Source organism: Notothenia coriiceps, unplaced genomic scaffold, assembly GCF_000735185.1.
Source record: "Notothenia coriiceps isolate Sejong01 unplaced genomic scaffold, NC01 NC01_scaffold00022890, whole genome shotgun sequence".
NCBI lineage: Eukaryota > Metazoa > Chordata > Actinopteri > Perciformes > Nototheniidae > Notothenia > Notothenia coriiceps.
In genome coordinates this window covers 253,014-273,297 of record NW_011355591.1, presented here as the reverse complement: position 1 = coordinate 273,297, position 20,284 = coordinate 253,014, and the positions used below count along the sequence as shown (strand labels likewise).

The 20,284-nt window shown below is 41.0% G+C and overlaps 2 protein-coding genes across 2 annotated transcripts in view; one reads left to right on the top strand and one right to left on the bottom strand.

Annotated features, from left to right (window-relative positions):
- Positions 1-6,103: 6,103 nt before the first annotated feature.
- Positions 6,104-9,201, bottom strand: atp23 (ATP23 metallopeptidase and ATP synthase assembly factor homolog). Its single transcript, XM_010781229.1, has 6 exons — positions 8,905-9,201; positions 8,650-8,695; positions 8,377-8,458; positions 8,150-8,287; positions 6,793-6,876; positions 6,104-6,708 (listed from the first exon to the last, which is right to left on the bottom strand). Exons 1-6 carry the CDS (start codon positions 9,050-9,052, stop codon positions 6,505-6,507), a joined length of 702 nt encoding a protein of 233 aa, XP_010779531.1. The 5' UTR covers positions 9,053-9,201; the 3' UTR covers positions 6,104-6,504.
- Positions 9,202-9,647: 446 nt separating this feature from the next.
- rpap3 (RNA polymerase II associated protein 3) overlaps positions 9,648-20,284 on the top strand; it is a 16,683-nt gene continuing 6,046 nt past the window's right edge. The window contains exons 1-12 of the mRNA XM_010781228.1: positions 9,648-9,774; positions 9,954-10,114; positions 13,501-13,668; positions 13,755-13,862; positions 13,936-14,063; positions 14,196-14,317; positions 14,390-14,460; positions 14,548-14,706; positions 15,000-15,127; positions 15,214-15,335; positions 15,636-15,706; positions 15,861-15,953. Coding sequence (XP_010779530.1) covers positions 9,962-10,114; positions 13,501-13,668; positions 13,755-13,862; positions 13,936-14,063; positions 14,196-14,317; positions 14,390-14,460; positions 14,548-14,706; positions 15,000-15,127; positions 15,214-15,335; positions 15,636-15,706; positions 15,861-15,953 — 1,323 coding nt within the window. The 5' untranslated portion in view covers positions 9,648-9,774; positions 9,954-9,961. The remainder of the gene's footprint in view (positions 9,775-9,953; positions 10,115-13,500; positions 13,669-13,754; positions 13,863-13,935; positions 14,064-14,195; positions 14,318-14,389; positions 14,461-14,547; positions 14,707-14,999; positions 15,128-15,213; positions 15,336-15,635; positions 15,707-15,860; positions 15,954-20,284) is intronic.

Here is a 20,284-nt window from a genome sequence, read left to right as displayed (position 1 = left end):
CCTTCAACTTTCAAATGACAAAGAACTCAAGAGGAGAGCTTCCAGTCTCCAGACCTACCAAGACTTAAAGACGTCTCAATTGAAGCTCTCATTGAAGGGACCCTCTGCTGTACACTTTGTGTTTGACATCATTCTTACTATGAAGACAACTGATTAGGATCAGATCCATTCTACTCTATGCTGATGTGATACGGTGTCACTCACTCTGACCGACCAATAGGAGTGCCTTGAGCAAGGCACCGGGCATCCCCCTTCCCCCCTCACTCCCATTGCTCCCCGGGCGCTGTGCAATAGCTCCTGGTACTAGGATGGGTTAAAAGCAGAGAACACATGTCACTGTGTGTGCTGTGTGCTCTGCACGTGTGACCATTGAAGAGGGTTTCATCCCTCCATTCTGTTCTATAGGAAGTCATCCCAACACTCAGCTCCACAGAGTGATCCAACATCTGTCAGCTCTCCGTTTTTTTTTTTTTTCTGTATCCTGTGTATTTGTATATTTATATTGTTGTTAAGGTGCGTGGAAAAGGTAGGACCCAAAAGCAGTATTAACGAAAAATGAGCTTTTTTAAATAACAAAAGCTGTGGCAAAAAAGGCAGTATCCAAAATATCCAAAAACAAACGAGCAGCACAAGGAACACAGACCGTGGAATAACATGGAGGGGAAACAATGAACCGACATGGAACACAGGAGAAGACTAGACTAAATACACAGAAGGGTAATCACAGGACAAGACACAGCTGGGCAGGGGAGGGAGAAACACAAGGGCAACAGGTGAACACAATGAGACAATCAGACACACCAGGGAAACTAACGACAGGGAAGAGGACCAGACAAAACACAAGAAGGAAGACAAAACACAGAAAGAACAGACTTACAAAACCCATAACTAGACAGACAACACTAAAACCGTGACATAAACCTAGGAGTGTGACAATTGTTTATTTAATATATATACTCTATCGATATATATATCCTTCATTATTGATATGTATATCTTTATTTTTTGTATTCTGTTCTATTTTTTATATATTAATTGTATGATGTTAGTTGAAAGTAATAATATTAAATTGAACCTAATCTTTTTTATTTAAAGCTAGTATTATTGCTTATTGTATAGTTATGTGAAATGAATTGGCATGATACATTCAATTGAAATCAGCATTTCAGTTTTCAGGGTAGTTGTATTTCTCTTCAGGGTGTTCTTGTATTCTGTACATTCTGTAAATGTATATTGGTCGATGTTGTCTTGTTTCCTCTTTATTGTTTGCTTATACTCTTTCTGTTTTCTGTTTCCTTTGTTTGTTTTCTTGCGTTTCTTTTCTATTTCTGTCCTGTCCTGCTTTCTCGACAGGTTCCTCAGCTTTAATTCAGTCTATAGAGTTTGAGACTTTCAAAGGGACTCAGAACTTGTCAAGGTCAGCAGAGGTGGCTGCTGGGAAATATTAATGAGCCTGCGCCTTCAGGGAGAGTTAATGAAAGGGAAGCAGCTCTGCTCTTACCCCAGGACATTGTCCAGCGGTTGTTATGTTAATCACTTAGGCCTAATTAATAGCATGCATATCATTAGCAAAGTGGGGATTCAAATGCCAGCATGTGTTAATTACTGTTGTAGAAGTCATCCACAGTGAATGGTGACCGTCTGCCATCCCTCTCATGTGAGCTGGAAAAGTTTCCAGAAATAATGGAGAGGAGAAAACATACAGCCAGCAGCAGCTTTGTTCTGTAACACATAACACAAAATGCCTATTTCTCTCAAATATTGTTCAAAAACTTGTCCAAATCTGTTTTAGTGAGCACTTCTCCTTTGCCGAGAGAATCCATCCACCTCACAGGTGTGGCATATCAAGGTGCTGATCAGACAGCATGGTTATTGCACAGGTGTGCCTTAAGCTGATTGAATCATTTCTGAAAAATATTAGAGAGAAATAGGCCTTTTGTGTTCATAGAAGAAGTCTTAGAACTTTGATTTCAGCTCATGAACAATGGGAGCAAAAACAAAAGTGATGCGTTTATATTTTTGTTCAGTGTTTAAAACATATATATATATATATATATATGCACAGGTGTGTGTGTGTGTATGTATGTACATATATGCTTTTTTTATTATTATTTTGGATGGCTTTATCACACAGAGGAATTGACAATAAAGTTGACTTTGACTTGGTATACTTGTTTTTCCTAAAATTGTACGTATGTTTCTGTATTTTTACTGTTTAACTCAAAACCGGGACTACAATGTTACACAGGATGTTTGACAGTATCAATTGGTTTGTGGTTTGTGTTTTGTGTGTGTGTGTGTGTGTGTGTGTGTGCGTGTGCGTGTGCGTGTGTGTGTTTCAGGGGGATTTCCTGATATAAATCTCTAGTCCTTTCATTCCTAATGAACGTCATTCAGAGTGCCACAAATCCCTTGACTTACTGTTGTGTTTGAGACGACGTGGGAAAGCCGGCTCTCTCCTTTCCTCTCTGTTTGTAGGTACATGTTCAAAAACACAGTCCAGGACTTACAGAGCAACAACAATTAAACAACCTAAAAGCACAACATTTTTTGTGCGCAGAAATCTGTCAGACTTTCTCTTGTACTATACAACCCTAACCCAAACTTTTGGGAGGTAATGATTTATATAAGGGCTATTGAAATATTTGTACTGGTAAGTTTATTTATCTAAAAACAATTATCTATCTCAATATAAAAAGTGATACAAATATAAACTGTGGGTTATCCAAAGGAAAGTGAGAAAAGCTTGTTGTGTTTTGGGTGGACCAAGCATTATTCAGATGACCTTGCTTTGGGACAATCAAGCCAAAGAGTTGTTCAAAGGATAGTGATACAAATATAATCCCTGCCAACTTCAAAACCTTAATTAATTCTTAACTAGCACACATCATTAATTGATACCCACGCCCCCCTGCAGCAGCCTCATACAGGGCTCCCTGCTGGGAGGGGGGGTAATTGTCAGGTTGGAGGGCCTTGAGAGGATTCTGCTGTGAATTCTAATGATCCCACTGTGGCCTGTTACTATCTAATGAACTACACTTCCCTTTAATTCAAGTATAATAAAACTCTATCTACTAATAATCCAAGCAATAAGTGTGACTGCAACCAGCTGCAGCTTTTGTAAGACTAAACTGCTAATCACGCTAACACCTCTATTGTACAAATGACCTGCACTCACAAATACACACTAAAATGTAAATATATTTAACAATCCTAACTCAAATGTATTCAGTATTCATTCAATAGATCATCGTTTGACCTTGTTGTTGTGGTATCTTGTTTCAACAGTTACTTGTATTTTTAATTGTATTGTCCTTTTGTTTCACTCTTACTCTGTTTCTGCTTCCACTCCTGGAGAATAAAGGTCATTCTTATCTTATTTTGTCTTTTGTTCTTTGTCATGCTTATTTGAAATATTCTGGAAATGAGTCCTCATGAACCTGTCTTCAGATGTCAGCTGTTAAACCAAGATGGCCGTCTTTAGATGTGCACTTCTGTCCTCCATCAGCTCAGTGTGATATTATATCATACAATAGTTATCCTCAGGCTGAAGGAGAGGACTCTATTTTGACTCTCTTTGTGCAAGTGTTTCCCCAGAGTGCTGGAGATGGGGCACAGAAAAGACCATCTTAGCCGAAGGATGCCATGGCGACCAGCTTCTCCACGGACTTCTTTCTTTCCAAAGTCCTTGAGAAGCACATGTCAAATATTTCCCCCTGAAGCTCGTCCCTGTGCACGACCATGAATGGTCTTCTTTCTAAAATGAAGCCAGAAATACCAATATCTCAGTACATCTAAATAATTCAGCAACCCCCCCCCCCTAAAGAGCAGACACCTTACAACTGCACAAAGGCAGATGGGGGTCCTTGCACCGCACTACAACAAAATGTGGCCTTATTCTAATTAAGTAGATGAGTTCATTAGTGCTCTGGCTGGGGCTCCTGTGCTGTCTGCAGAGGTCAGTGAAGCCCTCACTGGATCATCCTCATTACATCTCAGTGGGCGCTGCCTCTTAAACAGATGGAGAAATGGAAGTCAGCTCCATTCCTGCTCGTACCTCTGCTAAGACCCAGCACTCACCAGGAACAGGCCTCAGTGAAATCCATTTCATTATATGTATCAATAAAACAGCACCGGCACCGTTTCCAAGTTGGGATTCAATGCTCTGATGAGTGGACAACACTGCCATCTAAAGGATGAAGATAGTACTGCAGCCATGATAGGATGACAGCTCTGTAACACATGCTGACATTAAGGTAGCAGCTGCAGCACTGATAATAGAGGATTAATAATGTAATGACTACCTTATTAGTAGATGTATATGTGTTAACATACACGTGTTGTGCTGTAAAGTGCTACTGTCCCCTTTTGTTTATGTATATAGTACACTGTATTTAGATTGGTATATTAGAGAGTATTCTAATTTATTCTGTATAATGTATAGTGTGTATTCTTAGATACTCTTCTGAATATATGTATTTTCTCCTCTGAATATGTATATATGTGCTTTTAATGTTTGTTTAATTGTATTTGTATATTATTCTATTTTTAAGAAATAATGTAATTCCTGTACGATGAATGTTCAAAATGCTGCTGTGAGCTGCACTAACACAGTACGTTTGTATCTAAATGGATGGAATAACTGTATAAACCATCTGTGTAGAGTGTTGGAGCATCTTTCAGTTTCATTGTTTCAGTACACAGCCTGCTAAGCAGCACATATCAGAATCAGCCAGCAGCTGGTGAACAAAATATGTGTTGCATGTTTAAGAAAAGAGAATAGTTGATTAAAGCAATGCTTTTTTTTTAATCAAATACTTCACTTTGTTTTACAATAACCCACGTACCTGAACTCTTGAAGTAACTCCTTTGTGTCCCATGCCTTCATGGTGAATGAAAAATCGAAAGTTGGAGAAAGGTCTTGATGAATTGTGGTAGTTTTGAAACATATGTTTATATTCTAATCGTGTTTTATTTTTTTATCTCTATCTTTACTTTTGCTGTCAAAAAAATAAAAGTCCCCTCTGTGGGACGAATAAAGGTATTCTGATTATAATATAGTTTTGTTGTTGTGAAACACAACCTCAATTGACTTGAACTCATCGAGATAGAATTCTTAGCTCACCCTTGAGGTATGCGAGAAAATGTCATTTTTTTCAAGTGAACTCGAGGCGAGTCTTTGAAGAAACACTCCCTTTGCTGGTGAAGTATTCCTTCAAACCGTCAGGGCGTAGCACAGTAACAGTAGCCATTAAGCATCCTGGAAGAGTTATGGTCTTAATTGAAACTTGCCATGGAGTTATTTACCAGCTCTGACGGCAGTAGTTTAGAGGGGATATATTTCAATAAGATTTACAGTGGGTTTGTGGCGAGGACTTACTCATGTCCTTGGTATTTCTCAAGTCCTAGCAACAAAAGACATCTTACACATTCACCATATTGTTCCGGATGTCTAATTGTATCAAACATGTTTAGATATGTGCTCCACTCCAGCAGTAATTCTATTGTTTAAAACCATTTATTTATTTATCCAACTTGTGAATAAATATGATTCTCTTCTGTTGTGTTCTTATGTCACATGAATCCTACTGCCTCAAGGCCACGTTCATCATTAACCTTCCACAATGAATCCACTTTGCTCGTCGTCCCACACACTCATCTCGTGTTCTGAGATAAGTGGCTTATTCCAGTCCGGCAGCAGACACACACGCACTGTGATTATAATGCAGAGGGTGTTGTCTTGGAGATAGTGGTGGATGGGGATTATGAGGCTAATTCCTGTATAACTTTCTCCCTCATTAATCTCAGAGGAGGGATACGAGATTCTCTAAATGCTAATGTCCAATAAAGATGTCAGCAGTGACATTTTACAGTGACGGCGCAGATGTGAGCGGAGTGATCCGTGTTGTTGTGGAAGAGCTTTCCTCACTCTAATCTAAACTCGGCTCACTTTCATTTCCTCTCTGGCAATTACACATCATTGTGTTATGATCAGCATATTTATGCTTTGTTGGCGAGTCATGATATAAACATTTTGTCCTCAGGTTGAGTTCTTGTCCTCACAAATAACTAACTTTTTGAAGGTCTCGGATCATTTTCAAACTCAGGTTGATTTGCTTTCATTTAATCACAATGTTTACAGGAAATGAGTTGATGTCAATGTGGCAAAAAAGATGAGGCGCAAACAGTGGAATACATCCTCCAACCTCAAGGTGGTTCCAGCAAACACCCATGGACGAAACATTAATACTGTATTTCCTTAAAAGCATCTATTGATCAATAAAAAACAATTGACGTATTAATCACTGGGGCCTTCTGTTATAATTCAAATCCCTTTGTAGAGGATTAGTTTAACAAAATGAAGGTAGATTATGAAATGTACTGAAACTACTTCCTTTGCTCTTCTGTTCCAAGGACGCATGACTTAGAGAAGATCCCTGGTGAGGGGATTAGATGGTGTCCGACACGCTGCCCCTCCATGCTGAGCAGGAGAGCGTGAGCACACTAAAGGTTTGCATTATATCGATCTCTGCTCTCATGATCTCTGTAGGCGAACTCTGCGTCCTTGGAGCCGTGCGGGATTCTTCCGAACGGAGCGTGGTCGTTGGAACACGAGTCGAACACTTCGTCCACTATTTTCTGCGCCTCCTCCGCGCTGATCTTCCTCACAGCGAGGATGGAGCGAAGGGCGCGGTCTCTGACACACTCCTGTCCCAAGAAAAACATAAAGTCAGTGTTCTGATCATCACATCATCCTGAAGCATCCCAGAGAAGGTCCGCTGTCTCCGGTACCTGATGGTGCTGCTTCATGCCGAAGTTAAATCTGGACACTTCTGAGCTGAAGGAGCAGTCTCCACTCAGGTTAGCCGCCCGGATCTGAAAATAACACACAGAAGAGTCCTTGTACAATCAGTGTTGGAGCTATATATTGATTGAAATGATTTAATTATTAGTAAAACCTTTATTTTCTTGCCGTTTTCGTAAATGTATCTTTTATTTTACTGTAATTTAAGTTCATTGAAGTAGCTGTTTTATGCTTTTATTTTGAAGGCAGCTTTGGGCACTGGGTGATATGTTCCTATTGGAGACAGGTGGTGGTGGGATCAGCACAGCAGAAAAGTAGAGCCATAGGAAAGGCTGCAGGGAAAGGAAAGGTGAGACCATTGTTAAAATAGGATGTAGGAACCGACGTTCTTGCGTGGACTTGGATCATTCCCTGCGTAAGATTGTCTAGCAGGTGCCTCAGCGGCAGTATTCATCTTGAGTTTGAATGATTAAGTCTTAATGATTTTCGCCACTACAATCAGCAAGAAGAATGTATAGGTCAGCAGAATAATGATATGAGAAAACGATTTAAAAACTGCCACCTCCAGTGATTTAAAGTAGCTTTAGGTTTGAGGCTGCTGAGGCCATACATGCTCACAGGCTGACTAAGTGTTTATCAACCTTGTGTTTAGAAACAGCCGTCCACCAAATACAGTAAGTAACATTTGGTGAAACGATCAAGCCCAGCTGAGAGAGGGAATGAGTTTTGTAGGAGCCAAAATGTCTTACTATAAATGTCTTGTTTAAACATATGACCTGTATATTTTTGCCACATTATATATTAATTTAATTGCCTTATGTTCTTGGTTTAAGGAAATGAATTATTATTATATTTTTTCTGACAAGCCAATATGGAGCCTGGCCCGGCTACACCCCCTTTCCCCATGTACCTTTATACCGGCAGTAAAGCAGGTAGAGCAGTATCACAGTTTTTGACCGCATTTTTTCCGTATAAATATGCCTCCTTTATTAAACCTTTTATTTTGTTGGGGTACTTATACCCGGCTATTGTGGGCTGTTCTACAACACATATTGTGCTTTGAAACCGTGGGATCCTCTTCTTTAGTTTGGACTGCCATCATATCAACTGCATCGTCTCCTGGAGACTCAGGGTAAGTCTGCCGCTTGGATTGTCTTTACATCCTGCTTTTAAAGAGTATTGGCAGAATAAACTGCTTATTGGAAATGTGAGTGTTTTGGCAATTTGTGTACACATTAATGTCAAAGAGCAATATTATCCACACAATGGCAGTTATTCAGAGACTAATATTAAACTAGCCACAGCTTCAGCTGCACATAAATACAGGCAGACACTCAGTCTGACCTCAGAGCAGGCCAGGTGCCTCAGGTTGTTGAACCAGTCCACGTGGGCCCGGCAGTGGTCGAAGGCATGGATGAGCTCGTGTGTGACCACCCTGTTCATGTGGGACTGCTGGTGGATGTTGTTCTGACACAAAACGATCTTCAAACAAAAAAACATCTCATTATCCTTGAGCAGCAAACTCTTAACATGATCAGAACCTCATCTTTATTAGTGCGCACATCTCCTACCTGAGAAGACGCCACGTCAAAGCCTCCGCTCACCGACCCATCACAATCTTCACAGGCAAAATGCCGGTCTCTGATAACCTTGCTGTGTCAGAGGAGGGCGTAGAGTCATCATGATGTACTTTACAGATGTGGATTAATGATGTGAAATGTAATCAACTCTTAAATCAGACTTTAGTTACACCTGGAGTAAATTGAACTTGTACTTTTACTTAAATACCCGATCTGAGTACTTCTCCCCCTCAGTTTATATATTTCATTCTAAATGATACTTACCATCCCGAGCTGTTCATGGCACTGAGGAGCAGTTTGGCGTACGGACCTGAGAGAGACAGAGCAGTTAGAGCTGAATGTGGATCAATGACAGGAGCCACTGAGAGCTACATGTGGCTAACACTACCTGCTGCTACTCTGACAGCCAGCTCCCAACATGAACACAGCAGGACGATGTGAAATGAACAACACATGAGACAGAAAGCACATCATTCAACTGTCCCTGCTGAAAGGACACCAGCTTGTTAAAACACTCACTGGTTTCCATTGCGAGCTTCAACATGATCTCACACTTGAATTGGGAAGTGAACAGGGACTTTACGAATGATTTCTCTTTCTTAGACCCCGTGTTTCTCTCCGGGAATAACTCGTATCCATATTCCTTCTCTTGTTTAGACTGGTCCATTGTGTGAAGTGTTAGCAGGAGTTAGCTACAGCTAGCAAGCAGGAGAGAGGTCATCACTGTTTTGTAGATCACGTGGTCGCAAAAGGTCAAAGGTAAATAATGGAAATGGTTAGTTATAATTTAATTTCCATCGCTTTTATATCATAAAGTACATAAACATAACAAACTCCAAAAGTCAATTAAAATCATATTTTACAAACACAGTTTTGTTTTAATAGTATACGGTATAGATCGTCTATTCATACCGTGCAGGCAAGACGTCAACTTCAAGCACCAAAACAACTGAGCCATTAGACGTGTGCAAACTGTCTTTTGGAAACTAGAACATTAACCGTTTTAACCATAGACTGTGTATATAAGGTTTTAACACGACACTTCGAAAAGGTCCTGGCTGTTTTGTAAGTATATATTTTTTTATATTTAATTTTAGTGAGTTGAGTTTATAGTATAATGTGTCGTGTTCTACGGTCTACCCATGGCATGGATGTATAGGGTCTACCGGTCATTTCAGTCAGTTTGCGATTTTAGTTTTGTAGTAAGTGAGTGTTCGTAGCATAGAAGATCTTTGTTTCAACCAGCGCAAAGGCTGCTGGTACTCGGCTGTCATGGCTCCGAACGTAAACAGAGAGTTATAAATACCGACACATTTTACTTTAGTATTTAGCCAAATTAACTGCAGGGACATTATAACTATAACTGTCAGGCAGAGAAACACGTCACAGGTACTTTAGAGGGTTCAAGGGTCTACAGGGTCACTTGAATGTACTTTATTTGCTCGAAATGTTTGGTATTTGTGCTAGCTACGTAAGCTATCTAGCTGCTAGCCTCACGTGCATGGCAGCATGATTCTCGTGTTTTCTACAAGGTAAACATTTCTGAAAAACGAATGTGTGTTTGGCAGGGAGAAACATGTCCGTGGGAAACAAAGCTATTGAGTTACAGCTCCAGATGCGGCAAAACGCGGAGGATCTGCAGAGCTACATGTCCGAGCTGCAGAGCTGGGAGACGGACATCAAGAAGAGAGACGAGGAACTGAGGACCGGAGGACTGCAGCAGGACCAGGTCTGTCTGTCTGTCTGTCTGTTTGCACATCTGTCTGTCTGTCTGCACATCTGTCTGCGCATCTGTCTGTCTCTCTGCACATCTATCTATCTATCCATCTATCTATCTATCTATCTATCTATCTATCTATCTATCTATCTATCTATCTATCTATCTATCTATCTATAGTGGTTGAAAGTAACTAAGAACATTTACTCAAGTATTGTAATTATAAATAATATAATAATACATTTGATTTATATTGCACACTTTAAAGACAAACGTTATCTCAAGGTGCTTCACAAAGCTATAAGGAAAAAGTACATACATTGTACTTTACTTGACTATGTCCATGTAATGCTACTTTATACTTTGTGCATATAAAAGCACACAATATGCTGATCTGGTATAATGCAGTGGTGTTGTACTAATATAAATAGTATTTCAAGTATATTCATTTGGTTCACATCGAGAAAACCACAAAACTAAAATGCTATTACATGTAAAAAAATAAAACTGGATAATATAATACCCGTAACAATAAAACACTTTGAAAACATCCATTCTGCTTAACCAATACTTCAGCTGATAATACCTTTCTACTTCTAAGTAAGTACCATTTTTAGTTTAAGACCATAGTATTTGTACTTTTACCCAAGTAATGGATCTGAGTACTTCTTCCAACACTATCCATCCTCTCTCTCTCTCTCTCTCTCTCTCTCTCTGAGTAAAATAGGTGTTTATCACTCTACTTTCACCACAGCAGGGACTGAGATACATTAGGACTGAAGAATGACTTCATATTACATACCAAGGTTCCTGTGATGTGTACAAATACAAATTGAGCATTCAAACATTTTTTTTCAACCAACAATTTATTATAAATATGTTTTTTTCAACCAACTATTTATATAAATATAAGAAACTGGAAAATCTCACTATTTACAATATTGAACATCAGAACTTTCAACCAATTCTTCATTATAAATGTCAAGACAGTGTCAAGGTCTTTGTCTGTCTTCCAAAACAGTGGGTCTGGCTGCTGTGAAGATGGGGGTGATGGTGCATGGGCTGCTGTGTAGGTGGGAGGTACAAGTGCTATACGAGGCCTCCACGAGACCTCCTTGCTGGCTGGGTTGAAGGTGATGGCTGTGGTGGAGCCTTTGTGCTGAGGTGTATCTTGACCTGGTGGCAGGCACAGATGGAGGTGGAGGCAGCTGGTCGTCTGCTGGTCCTTGGTGGTGATGGCTCTGGTGAAGGCCCTTGAGCCACAGTAGATCTTGACCTGGGGGCCAACACAGATGGATGTTCTGGCTGTAAAACAAATTAAAATGTAGGACAATAATTACAACAAATTTCATTGAAATAAAGTTCAAGTAAAATGTTGCTCAAGCACAAATAACAATGCACACATAAAAATAAAGTTTGGGAGGTTGGACAGGAGTCTCTCTCTCTCTCTCTCTCTCACACAGGTATTTCCAGTTACTTTACATTCAGTATAAAATCACAGACACACATATACATAGGCTACATCTTATTACAAAGTCTCATCTGTACAGGACGGTAAAATAAGAAACAGGCACACATATAAATAAATCTATGACAAAGTCTCATCTGTACAGAACAGTATGATAAAATAATCACAGGCACACATATAAATAAATCTATGACAGCCTCATCTGTACAGAACAGTATGATAAAATAATCGATGGCAAAAACATGTCTATAGCCACTGTAAATGTCTCCGTTGCTGGACGAATACATATGATTATACAATTTGAATACAACCACATTAATCTTTATGTAAATAGGACACACCTCTTTTTATGCATTTTAGCACTCTAAATATTTTTATATAATAATTGATGGAAAAATTAGCTTATTTCTCAGTACCTCCAGGTCATGTGACCTGGAAGGTACTGTAAAAGAAATAGCTAATTTTTCCATCAATTATTAATATAAAAGTATTTAGAGTGCTAAAATGCAATAAGAAAAGAGGTGTTCCTATTTACATAAAGATTACATGTGGTTGTATCTCAAATTGTATTCAATCATTATGTATTCGTTCCAGCAACGGTGATTTACAGTGAGCATATAGACATGTTTTGCCATTCGATTATTTAATATCATCACTGTCTGTACAGATGAGGCTGGTCATAGATTATGTAAATGTCGTGCCTGTGTTATTTTATCATACTGTTCTGTACAGATGAGACTTTGTCATAGATTGTTTTATTGTGTGCCTGTGATTATTTCCGTCCTGTACAGATGAGACTTTTAATTAGATGTAGCCTATGTTATTATGTGTGTCTGTGATTTTTATACTGAATGTAAAGAAAACTGGAATATACCTTGTGTGTGTGTGTGTTGTGTGTGTTGTGTTGTGTGTGTGTTGTTGTGTGTGTGTGGTGTAGTTGTGTGTGGTGTGTGTGTGTGTGTGTGTGTAGTGTGTNACAAAATATAATAAAATAAACATTAAGGTGCAGCATTTCGATGAACTGAAATAATCTGTATTTGAACTGTACTGTACTAGTACCTAAGCAGCCAGTTTGACATTATGACTTGCTTGTCATTGTATTTTCCTGTTTTTTTAAGAAAAATTAACTTGTCCACATTTCTTGCCGAAAGGGCAGATCTGCTGGCACTAACAATGTCTCCTGCTGTTGAAAACACCCTCTCGCTAGGGACAGAGGTAGCAGATAAAGCCAGGTAGCGCTTTGCTAAAATGGCAACATAAGGATATTTGGCGTTTGTAATAGCTTTGGCTCGGTCTGAACTTTTTGCGAGTGGTGGAGGCTTAAATGCTAGTGGGAGTTGGGTTTGCACTTCAGTGTTTTTTCTTTTGGTACCGGTGATATTCACGTTCGGGTGATGCCTTTTCAAATGAGAGTGCAAGTCTGATGTATTGCCAGCCGTGTAAACAATTTTAGTTGAACAATGCCGACAAACAGCTTTGGTTCGGTCCACCTGTCTTTGTCCGTCATCCTTGTACGTAACTGCAAAACCTAAATGTTCCCAAACCGGAGACTTTATCTGCGTTGGCCATTTCGACAGTTCCTCAAATTATTGACTAAATTTGAACGCATCCCTGTGACCAGCTCTCATAGTATGCCTCTCGTCCAATGAAATGACTTGGTTGCTCTATGACGCGTTGAACCCAATGTGAGAAAATTACTTCCCAAAAGTTGTTCACGTTCTACATTTTTTACGTTTAACGTTATATTCGTTCTGTACACTTCGGTACACACGTGTACCGAACCGAAGGGCCCGTACCGAATAATTTCGGTACGAATACGTATACCGTTACACCCCTAATATCTATCTATCTATCTCTCTCTCTCTCTATGGAGCACGTCATGTTCTGGATGGTCTTCAGGCGTTTGCAGCTTGTTGTCTCTGTGTTATAGAAGAATCTCCCACCTGTGCGCAACATAGACTACAAAACAAAAATGAGGGAAAGAAAGAAGAAGAAGAAGAAGGAGGCAATGAGCAACGGAGACGCCAAGGCAGGGGAGTCAAAGGACGCCTCCAGGATCAAAGCATACGACTATAAATCATGGGACAAGTTTGACGTGGTAGCTAAAGCATCCCAATGAAATCTCAAATGGTCTGGTGAGGTCATAGAGTAGTTCACTCAGTATCTCTTCTTCTGTGGTGGCAGGACCAGGCTCTGGCAGAGATGGATAAGGAGGAAAGTCCTGCAGAGTCCAATGAGTCGGACTCCGAGTCGGAAGCTGACCGGGTCAAAATGCTGGCTGAGAAAGAAAAGGTAAGCACGGCAATACAAAACAAGTGAAGAGAAGAAGACTGTTTCCTGAAGCAGATTATACTTGTGTTTTCAGGGTAACGCGTTTTTCAAAGAGGGAAAGTACAACGATGCTGTGGAGTGTTACACCAGGGGGATGGCTGCAGACCCCTACAACCCTGTGCTGCCCACCAACAGAGCCTCCTCCTTCTTCAGACTGAAAAAGTGAAAAGCATAGACAATAACAATATCAAGGAAGGCTGCTGTTTTGCACACAACTTATGTATTTAAATAGTTTGAATACATGTAACAGCATGCAGCCTGTCTGTGTTGTTCTGAAAGAGTGTGTTCCCCCAGGTATGCTGTGGCAGAGTCCGACTGTAACCTGGCCATCGCTCTGGACAGCAACTACTTCAGAGCGTATGCTCGGAGAGGAGCAGCGCGGGCTGCCCTGAAGAAATATGAATGTGCATTAGAAGGTGATAAACTGTTGAAAGGATTAGGCCGTCTGTCGTGCACACTGAGGTCACACTGAATATGTTTCTGTATAGATTACGAGATGGTTCTCAAGCTCGACCCAGGGAACATGGAGGCACAGAATGAAGTGAAACATATCACAGAGGTGAGCGGCAAAGCATCATTTTAGGGTCTAGCCTCATTTCTCAAGTCCTCTTCTCTTTATCTCCTCACAATCATTGACTGCTTTCAGACTCTCCGACATCAGGCGCCTGCCGTCCTGAGTGAAGCCACACAGGAGGCCCCCACAGTGGCCCCGGAGCAGCAGGAAGGACAGGGGGAGGAGAGGAGACAGGAGGAGGAGGAGGAGGAGCAGCAGAGGCGACAGGAGGCGGCTGTACAAAAGGACAGGGTAAGCTTTGCCACATGTTGGGGGCTAATATGAAACATATATGGAAAAGTGTCCATGTGAGGAGAAGTTGTATGGTTCCAGACATTTTCATTCTGCCATTTCATTTGTCACATTTAGAACTATTGCTTTAGGTTAAAAAAAGAGTGTGTGGTTTTGTTCTTATCATAAGAAGTGGGAAGAAGCCAGATGATGTGATGCTGTTTCTTTGGATTCTGATGTTCTTTGAACAGGAAGTAATGGAGCAGTGTTCATTTTGAAACAGTCTTTTGAAGTGTTCTGACTGTGCCTTTCAGGGGAATGCTTATTTCAAGGAGGGGAAGTACGAAGCGGCCGTGGAGTGCTACAGCAGAGGCATGGAGGCGGACAGCTTGAACGTGCTGCTGCCCGCCAACAGAGCCATGGCCTTCCTCAAGCTTGAGAGGTGAGCACAGCTTGTGCTTCTGCACGCACTTTCTGTTCAGAGTCAAAACTAAAACCTTGCATATTGTTTTGTTGTGTTTGCTGCAGGTATAAGGAGGCGGAGGAGGACTGCACCAAAGCCCTTTCTCTGGATAGAACCTACACTAAGGCTTTCGCCCGCCGGGCCACTGCCAGAGCGGCTCTAGGGAAGCTGCAGGAGGCCAGACAAGGTGCTGAGCAGTGTGCACTACACTGTGCTGCAGGCAAACAGCAGCAACTCACTACAGGAATACACAATATACTGTATATAGGGCCGATACATGATGTTAGTCTGGGTCTCTTTGGTTTCCATCTTTACTTGTGTGGAAAAGTATGTTTTGTCCTGGTCAGCCCGTTCAAAAATTAGACTGTTTTTTTATTTCGGGACAATGTTTAACTAAACTTGTAACCATCTTACTAAAGTCATCTTAACTTGAATTGACCAACAAATCACTGAGTTAAAACCAGTGTGTGATTGTTTGTGTGAACAGATTTTCAGGAGGTGTTAAAACTGGAACCAGGGAACAAGCAGGCCCTGAACGAGCTGCAGAAACTCCACATGGTATGTTTTCCTCGTAGAGACGGATGTATATTCCTCTCCTTGGTTTGAACCCCCTCTGGCTTTGAGCATTGATTCTGGAATCCATAGCTCGTTGACAGGACTCTTTGGCATGTCTCTCAGGTTTCATCCTCACCAGCCTACTCGTGTGTTTCAGGGTGCGGCCCCCAGTGGCCTGCTGCAGACTGCAGATGGCTCACACAGGAGAACCGTGGAGCCCATAGACAAGCCAACACATCTGCAGTCAGCTGTGAGTCTCTCCTGATCCAGCACTGTCTCTGCACGCTGCCACACTGAAGGCAGATTAGTAGAAGATAATAATTCAACTGTGGTGTGATCTGACTATATTCCAGGTGAAAGCTGCAGGATAATGTGTGTTTCTTTTTGAAGGTATCCTTTCACTATTGAATGTATCGTAGATCACAGAAGGTTATCTACAGAGGCAGTTCATTTTGGCAGCGATTTAAGCTTTATTCTTCAGAAGCAAAATGCTTTAGTTATTCTATTGTAGGTTTTAATTCATGTTGCTCACAATGTCAAGTTTCAGTTTTTTTATTTAGTGTTGCTTCAAATGTCACTTTTAGTCATCAGATTATATAAAATATTTCAGTCTATTTAGTCTAGACCAGGGGCCGTATTCACAAAGCATTTTATCTTACCGCTAGGAGTGCTCCTAACTCGCGTTAAAACATTTTACGTAGGAGTTTTTTCTTAAAAGTTATTCACAAAGCCGCTGAGACCTACTCATACTAAGGATAAATCACTAAGAGTGAACTAAGAGTGACGCGCCGTTGCTATGGATAACGTCGATTCTCGTGCATGAGTTTAGAAGCGGTCAGTACGGTGATTGGTTGTTCAGAGCAGGCGGTCTCGGTGAAACTCATCCGCAACATCCCACAAACGAGCCCACTAAATCACCGAAAAACAAGGAAATAGCCTAGGCTAGAAATGTATTCCTATCAAATAGTTATGGACAGTGCAGTTAGCAGAATACACGCATGATGACAAGTTTGTGCAGACCACGATAATGACGTTGTATATGCACGTTAAAGAGAGAGAGCAAACAATACAAATACGTAAATTGCATTAAATCAAGGAGGCAATTAAAAGCACCCTGCAAACTATTATCCAATGAGCATATTTCCAGCACTTAAACACTTTCAATAACAGCCCATACCGCCGTTCAAGCCCCCCTATCATGATGAATGAAAACAATCTGCGTGTTGATGGAATGTACTTTCTTTCTATTGACGAACACGTCCTCATCTTTTGATGGCGCAATTATTTTTATGTGCGTCCCGTCAATAGCACCGACCACACCGGGCATACCTGCAATTGCCATGAAGTTGGCTTTGATCCTGTGTAGTTGTTGATTGTCCAAAGGAAACCGGATAAACTGTTGGATGATATGTGGTCTAGAGAGCGCGTTGATGGTTTGGTTTATGGCACGGCTGACTGATGGTTGCGATATTCCTAAATCGTCGGCATTGCAAAGTTGCATTTTCTAGCATGTTTCTATACACGCTAATCGTATGCTCTCAGGTGGAAATCTGTGTATTCGTTCTCGCGATATGGAGACACCATTTCTACATAGATAACTAAGGTATAATCGGGAGATTTCGCTATTTTTAGTATACAGTTCCTTTCTTGTCCCTGTTAAAGATGGGACTAGGAGATAAGTTTATCGTAGCGATACCGGATAAACATACCTTCGTTTGAAATGTAAAATACCTAGATTCGTCACTAGGTCGAAATTACCTGTCCCACTATAGCTTTTTAAGTAGGGTTTTCCTGTCCCTAACTCTAAATACTAGCAGAAATTCACTATGCTACATGGTAACCACTCACTCTGAATGAAAATAAAGCGACATCAATACGTAGAAGTCAACTCGACCACGTAAACATAGGTGTGTGTGAAAAACTACTTACCAGGCAATTACCAGTACATGAACTCACATATTTCATGCGGCAACAACATCGTAAAATTTAGACTGTCTCGCCAGACGCGCATCGACGACGACGGCGCACGAACCCCCCGTCGACTCCCCCGCAAACACAGATGTCTTTCCAGGTCGAACCACTATGTGTCAATCCGCGCTCCCTGCGCTCATTTTTTTAATTAGATTTAATTAATGTCCGTAAACCATTAATTAATTAGGCGTAATTAGCGTAAAATTAGCCGGATACGAAATGTTCGAGATGAAAACTGGTGTCTGGTCAACTGTCTTGCGATAAAAGTGTGTGTATTCTCTCAATCGAGATCTGATTTGCTATCTCTCTCGGCTTATCTTGTTTATCACTCTGAGACGTTGGTCCGACTTCTCTTGTGACGTCGATATTTGATTCTCGTTGTGTTATTCGTTAATGTAGCTTAAACTCCCTCGTTAATAATAATACTTATAATGTGTCTCGCTGATATGATTGACTATTTGATGAGTGTGTTGTCTCTCTCTCCGCTGGTGTGCGCTCGAGTGTATTTGACTTGACGATCGGTTCACCCCTCGCTAGTTTAACTTTAGTCCGTCTCTTATCCACGTGTCTAAGTCTCTAAGGTTTTTTGGAGTGATCCTCGATTCCGCTCTCATTGTCCCCCGAGACATGTCGAGTTGACTGGATCGGTACATACGACCATAGCTTCTTTGTATTTTTGAAGATTTTCTCGTGTTACGTCGTAGATCGTCTGTTGTTGACCTTTGTGCCTGATAATCTTTTTTCGTAGAGAGGACAACGAAGGTCTTCCGGTATTGATCTGAACAACTGAAATCGCGTTGGTCTGATCCAAATTTTTTAGATTAGTTAAGTCAGGTGTGGAAGATGGTGTCTAGCAAGGGGACGAATTCGGTCCATGTACAGGTCTGGGCAGACTTCAAACGATCTCTCGTAAATCTACTAGGTCTTCTTCCTAACCCTTCTCTACATGTATACCAGTCTACTTTTGGTTTTATCTTGAAAAACCATTTTTGAGTTGATTTCTTGCCACAACCTCCTCTTTTCTTACGACTCAAACCGTAGGGTTTTCTTGTAGCTTATGGATGATCACTTGTACGCCCCACGCTTTGTAGGTACGAAACCCCGACAAGAAGACGTTTCCCTGGTCCTGCTGACTAGGCACAATTCTCCTTTATTACTTACCCCGGGTACCTAGCACTTCGTGAAACGTCAGACTGTTGGAGGAAGGTAGGTCGTCACCGTAACTTCTACTTTGTACCGACCGCGAAACGTCGTACTGTTACTAGGGTTTGTGTGGCGGGCCCGTTACTTCTCACCGAAGCATTTCTCGTAAGTTCAGGACCTCACCGGATGGTCGAGGTCTAGAGTTGGGTATCTTTATAGAAACCTCCCTCAACTTTCAGACACACACGGGTCGCCTGTCGGGGGTTTTGTAAGTGACGAGATCTCCTCTCAGACCCGTACCTCCTTACCGGGTTTTATGCGTCGTTGTCACACACTTTGCGAACACTTTCTGAATGTCTTTTGCAAACTGCGGACAATAACGGTTGTTTCCCATACTATGTTTCTTAACTCTAAATTGAAAACAATAAACTGCGTCTATGAATAAAGGTGCGTATTAAAGCCGTTATTATGAACGATTTTGGAGTCGTGTAAACTAACAAGACCTACAAAAAAAGAGGTAGAAACAGGAGAGTATCAACTCCATATGCGATCCTACTTTTAATGTCCCGGACGAGAGTATAAAATTCACCCTCTTGAGTGGTTAACACCTCGACTGATCTATCGAAAAAACCCGGGGTGGACATATATTTTATTTAGCATAATATATGTTAATAACGGAGAGTACCCTAATAATACGCCTATTCCGCCATTAGATGAAGTATGAATCTCGATGCAGCTTTCGTCTTTCAGATCCCGTTGTCTTGTTTAGACGTTTCACGAGAGTCACCGCGTACAGTCGTTTTACTAAAAAATTTTCAGTTTTAAGACTCTTTTTTTCAGATTTAAATCTCTAACGTAACACCTTGTACATCAAATACCCGTTACACAAAGATACATTTCGCCCTGGTACATGGCTTATTATTTTGTATATAGTAGAACGCTCGAAGTAACAACCCCGGTGTACTTTACTTTCAGCCGCCCGGCCTAAACGGGGGCCGGACTCAACCTGTGGACCCGGGCTAATGTTCCTTAGAAATTCCGATTTTCATCGAGGACTTGACCGCTTAAATCCTCTTTGAGGATTTGTATTACCCGGGCACAGTCAGAATTTAAATCTGGGATAAAATAAGTGATTCTTTTTAGTGTTTCATAAAATCCGGAATTTTCCATCGTGGATTCAAATCCTCTCGAATTTCAGCAGCTTCTCCTGAGGAGGGATTGAGTCATTCCTCGCCTCGAGAGTGTTTCTTACGACTTTTACCGACCGCTCTAGCTTTACAAATACCTCTGTTACCTTTCTGACACTTAACTAGTTCCTCTAATCGCGTTTGCACTCCCATAGTTTGAACAACACCTTAATCAGCGGCCCTACGTTATTTGTAGGGGCTGATTGTCCTACTTGGGCTCAATCAGAGCCTTTATTTTTACGGACCGTTGTGATGCTAATAAATCGTTGTCCCTTTTACG

Bases quoted from the DNA above. Each gene is read 5' to 3' on its own strand.
- atp23 (XM_010781229.1), bottom strand. From the start codon at position 9,052: ATGGACCAGTCTAAACAAGAGAAGGAATATGGATACGAGTTATTCCCG. The intron at 8,288-8,376 runs GTAGGAGATGTG...TTTTGTTTGAAG, and splicing joins TTGACGTGGCGTCTTCTCAG to ATCGTTTTGTGTCAGAACAA. The intron at 6,709-6,792 runs GTACCGGAGACA...TTCTTGGGACAG, and splicing joins GCATGAAGCAGCACCATCAG to GAGTGTGTCAGAGACCGCGC.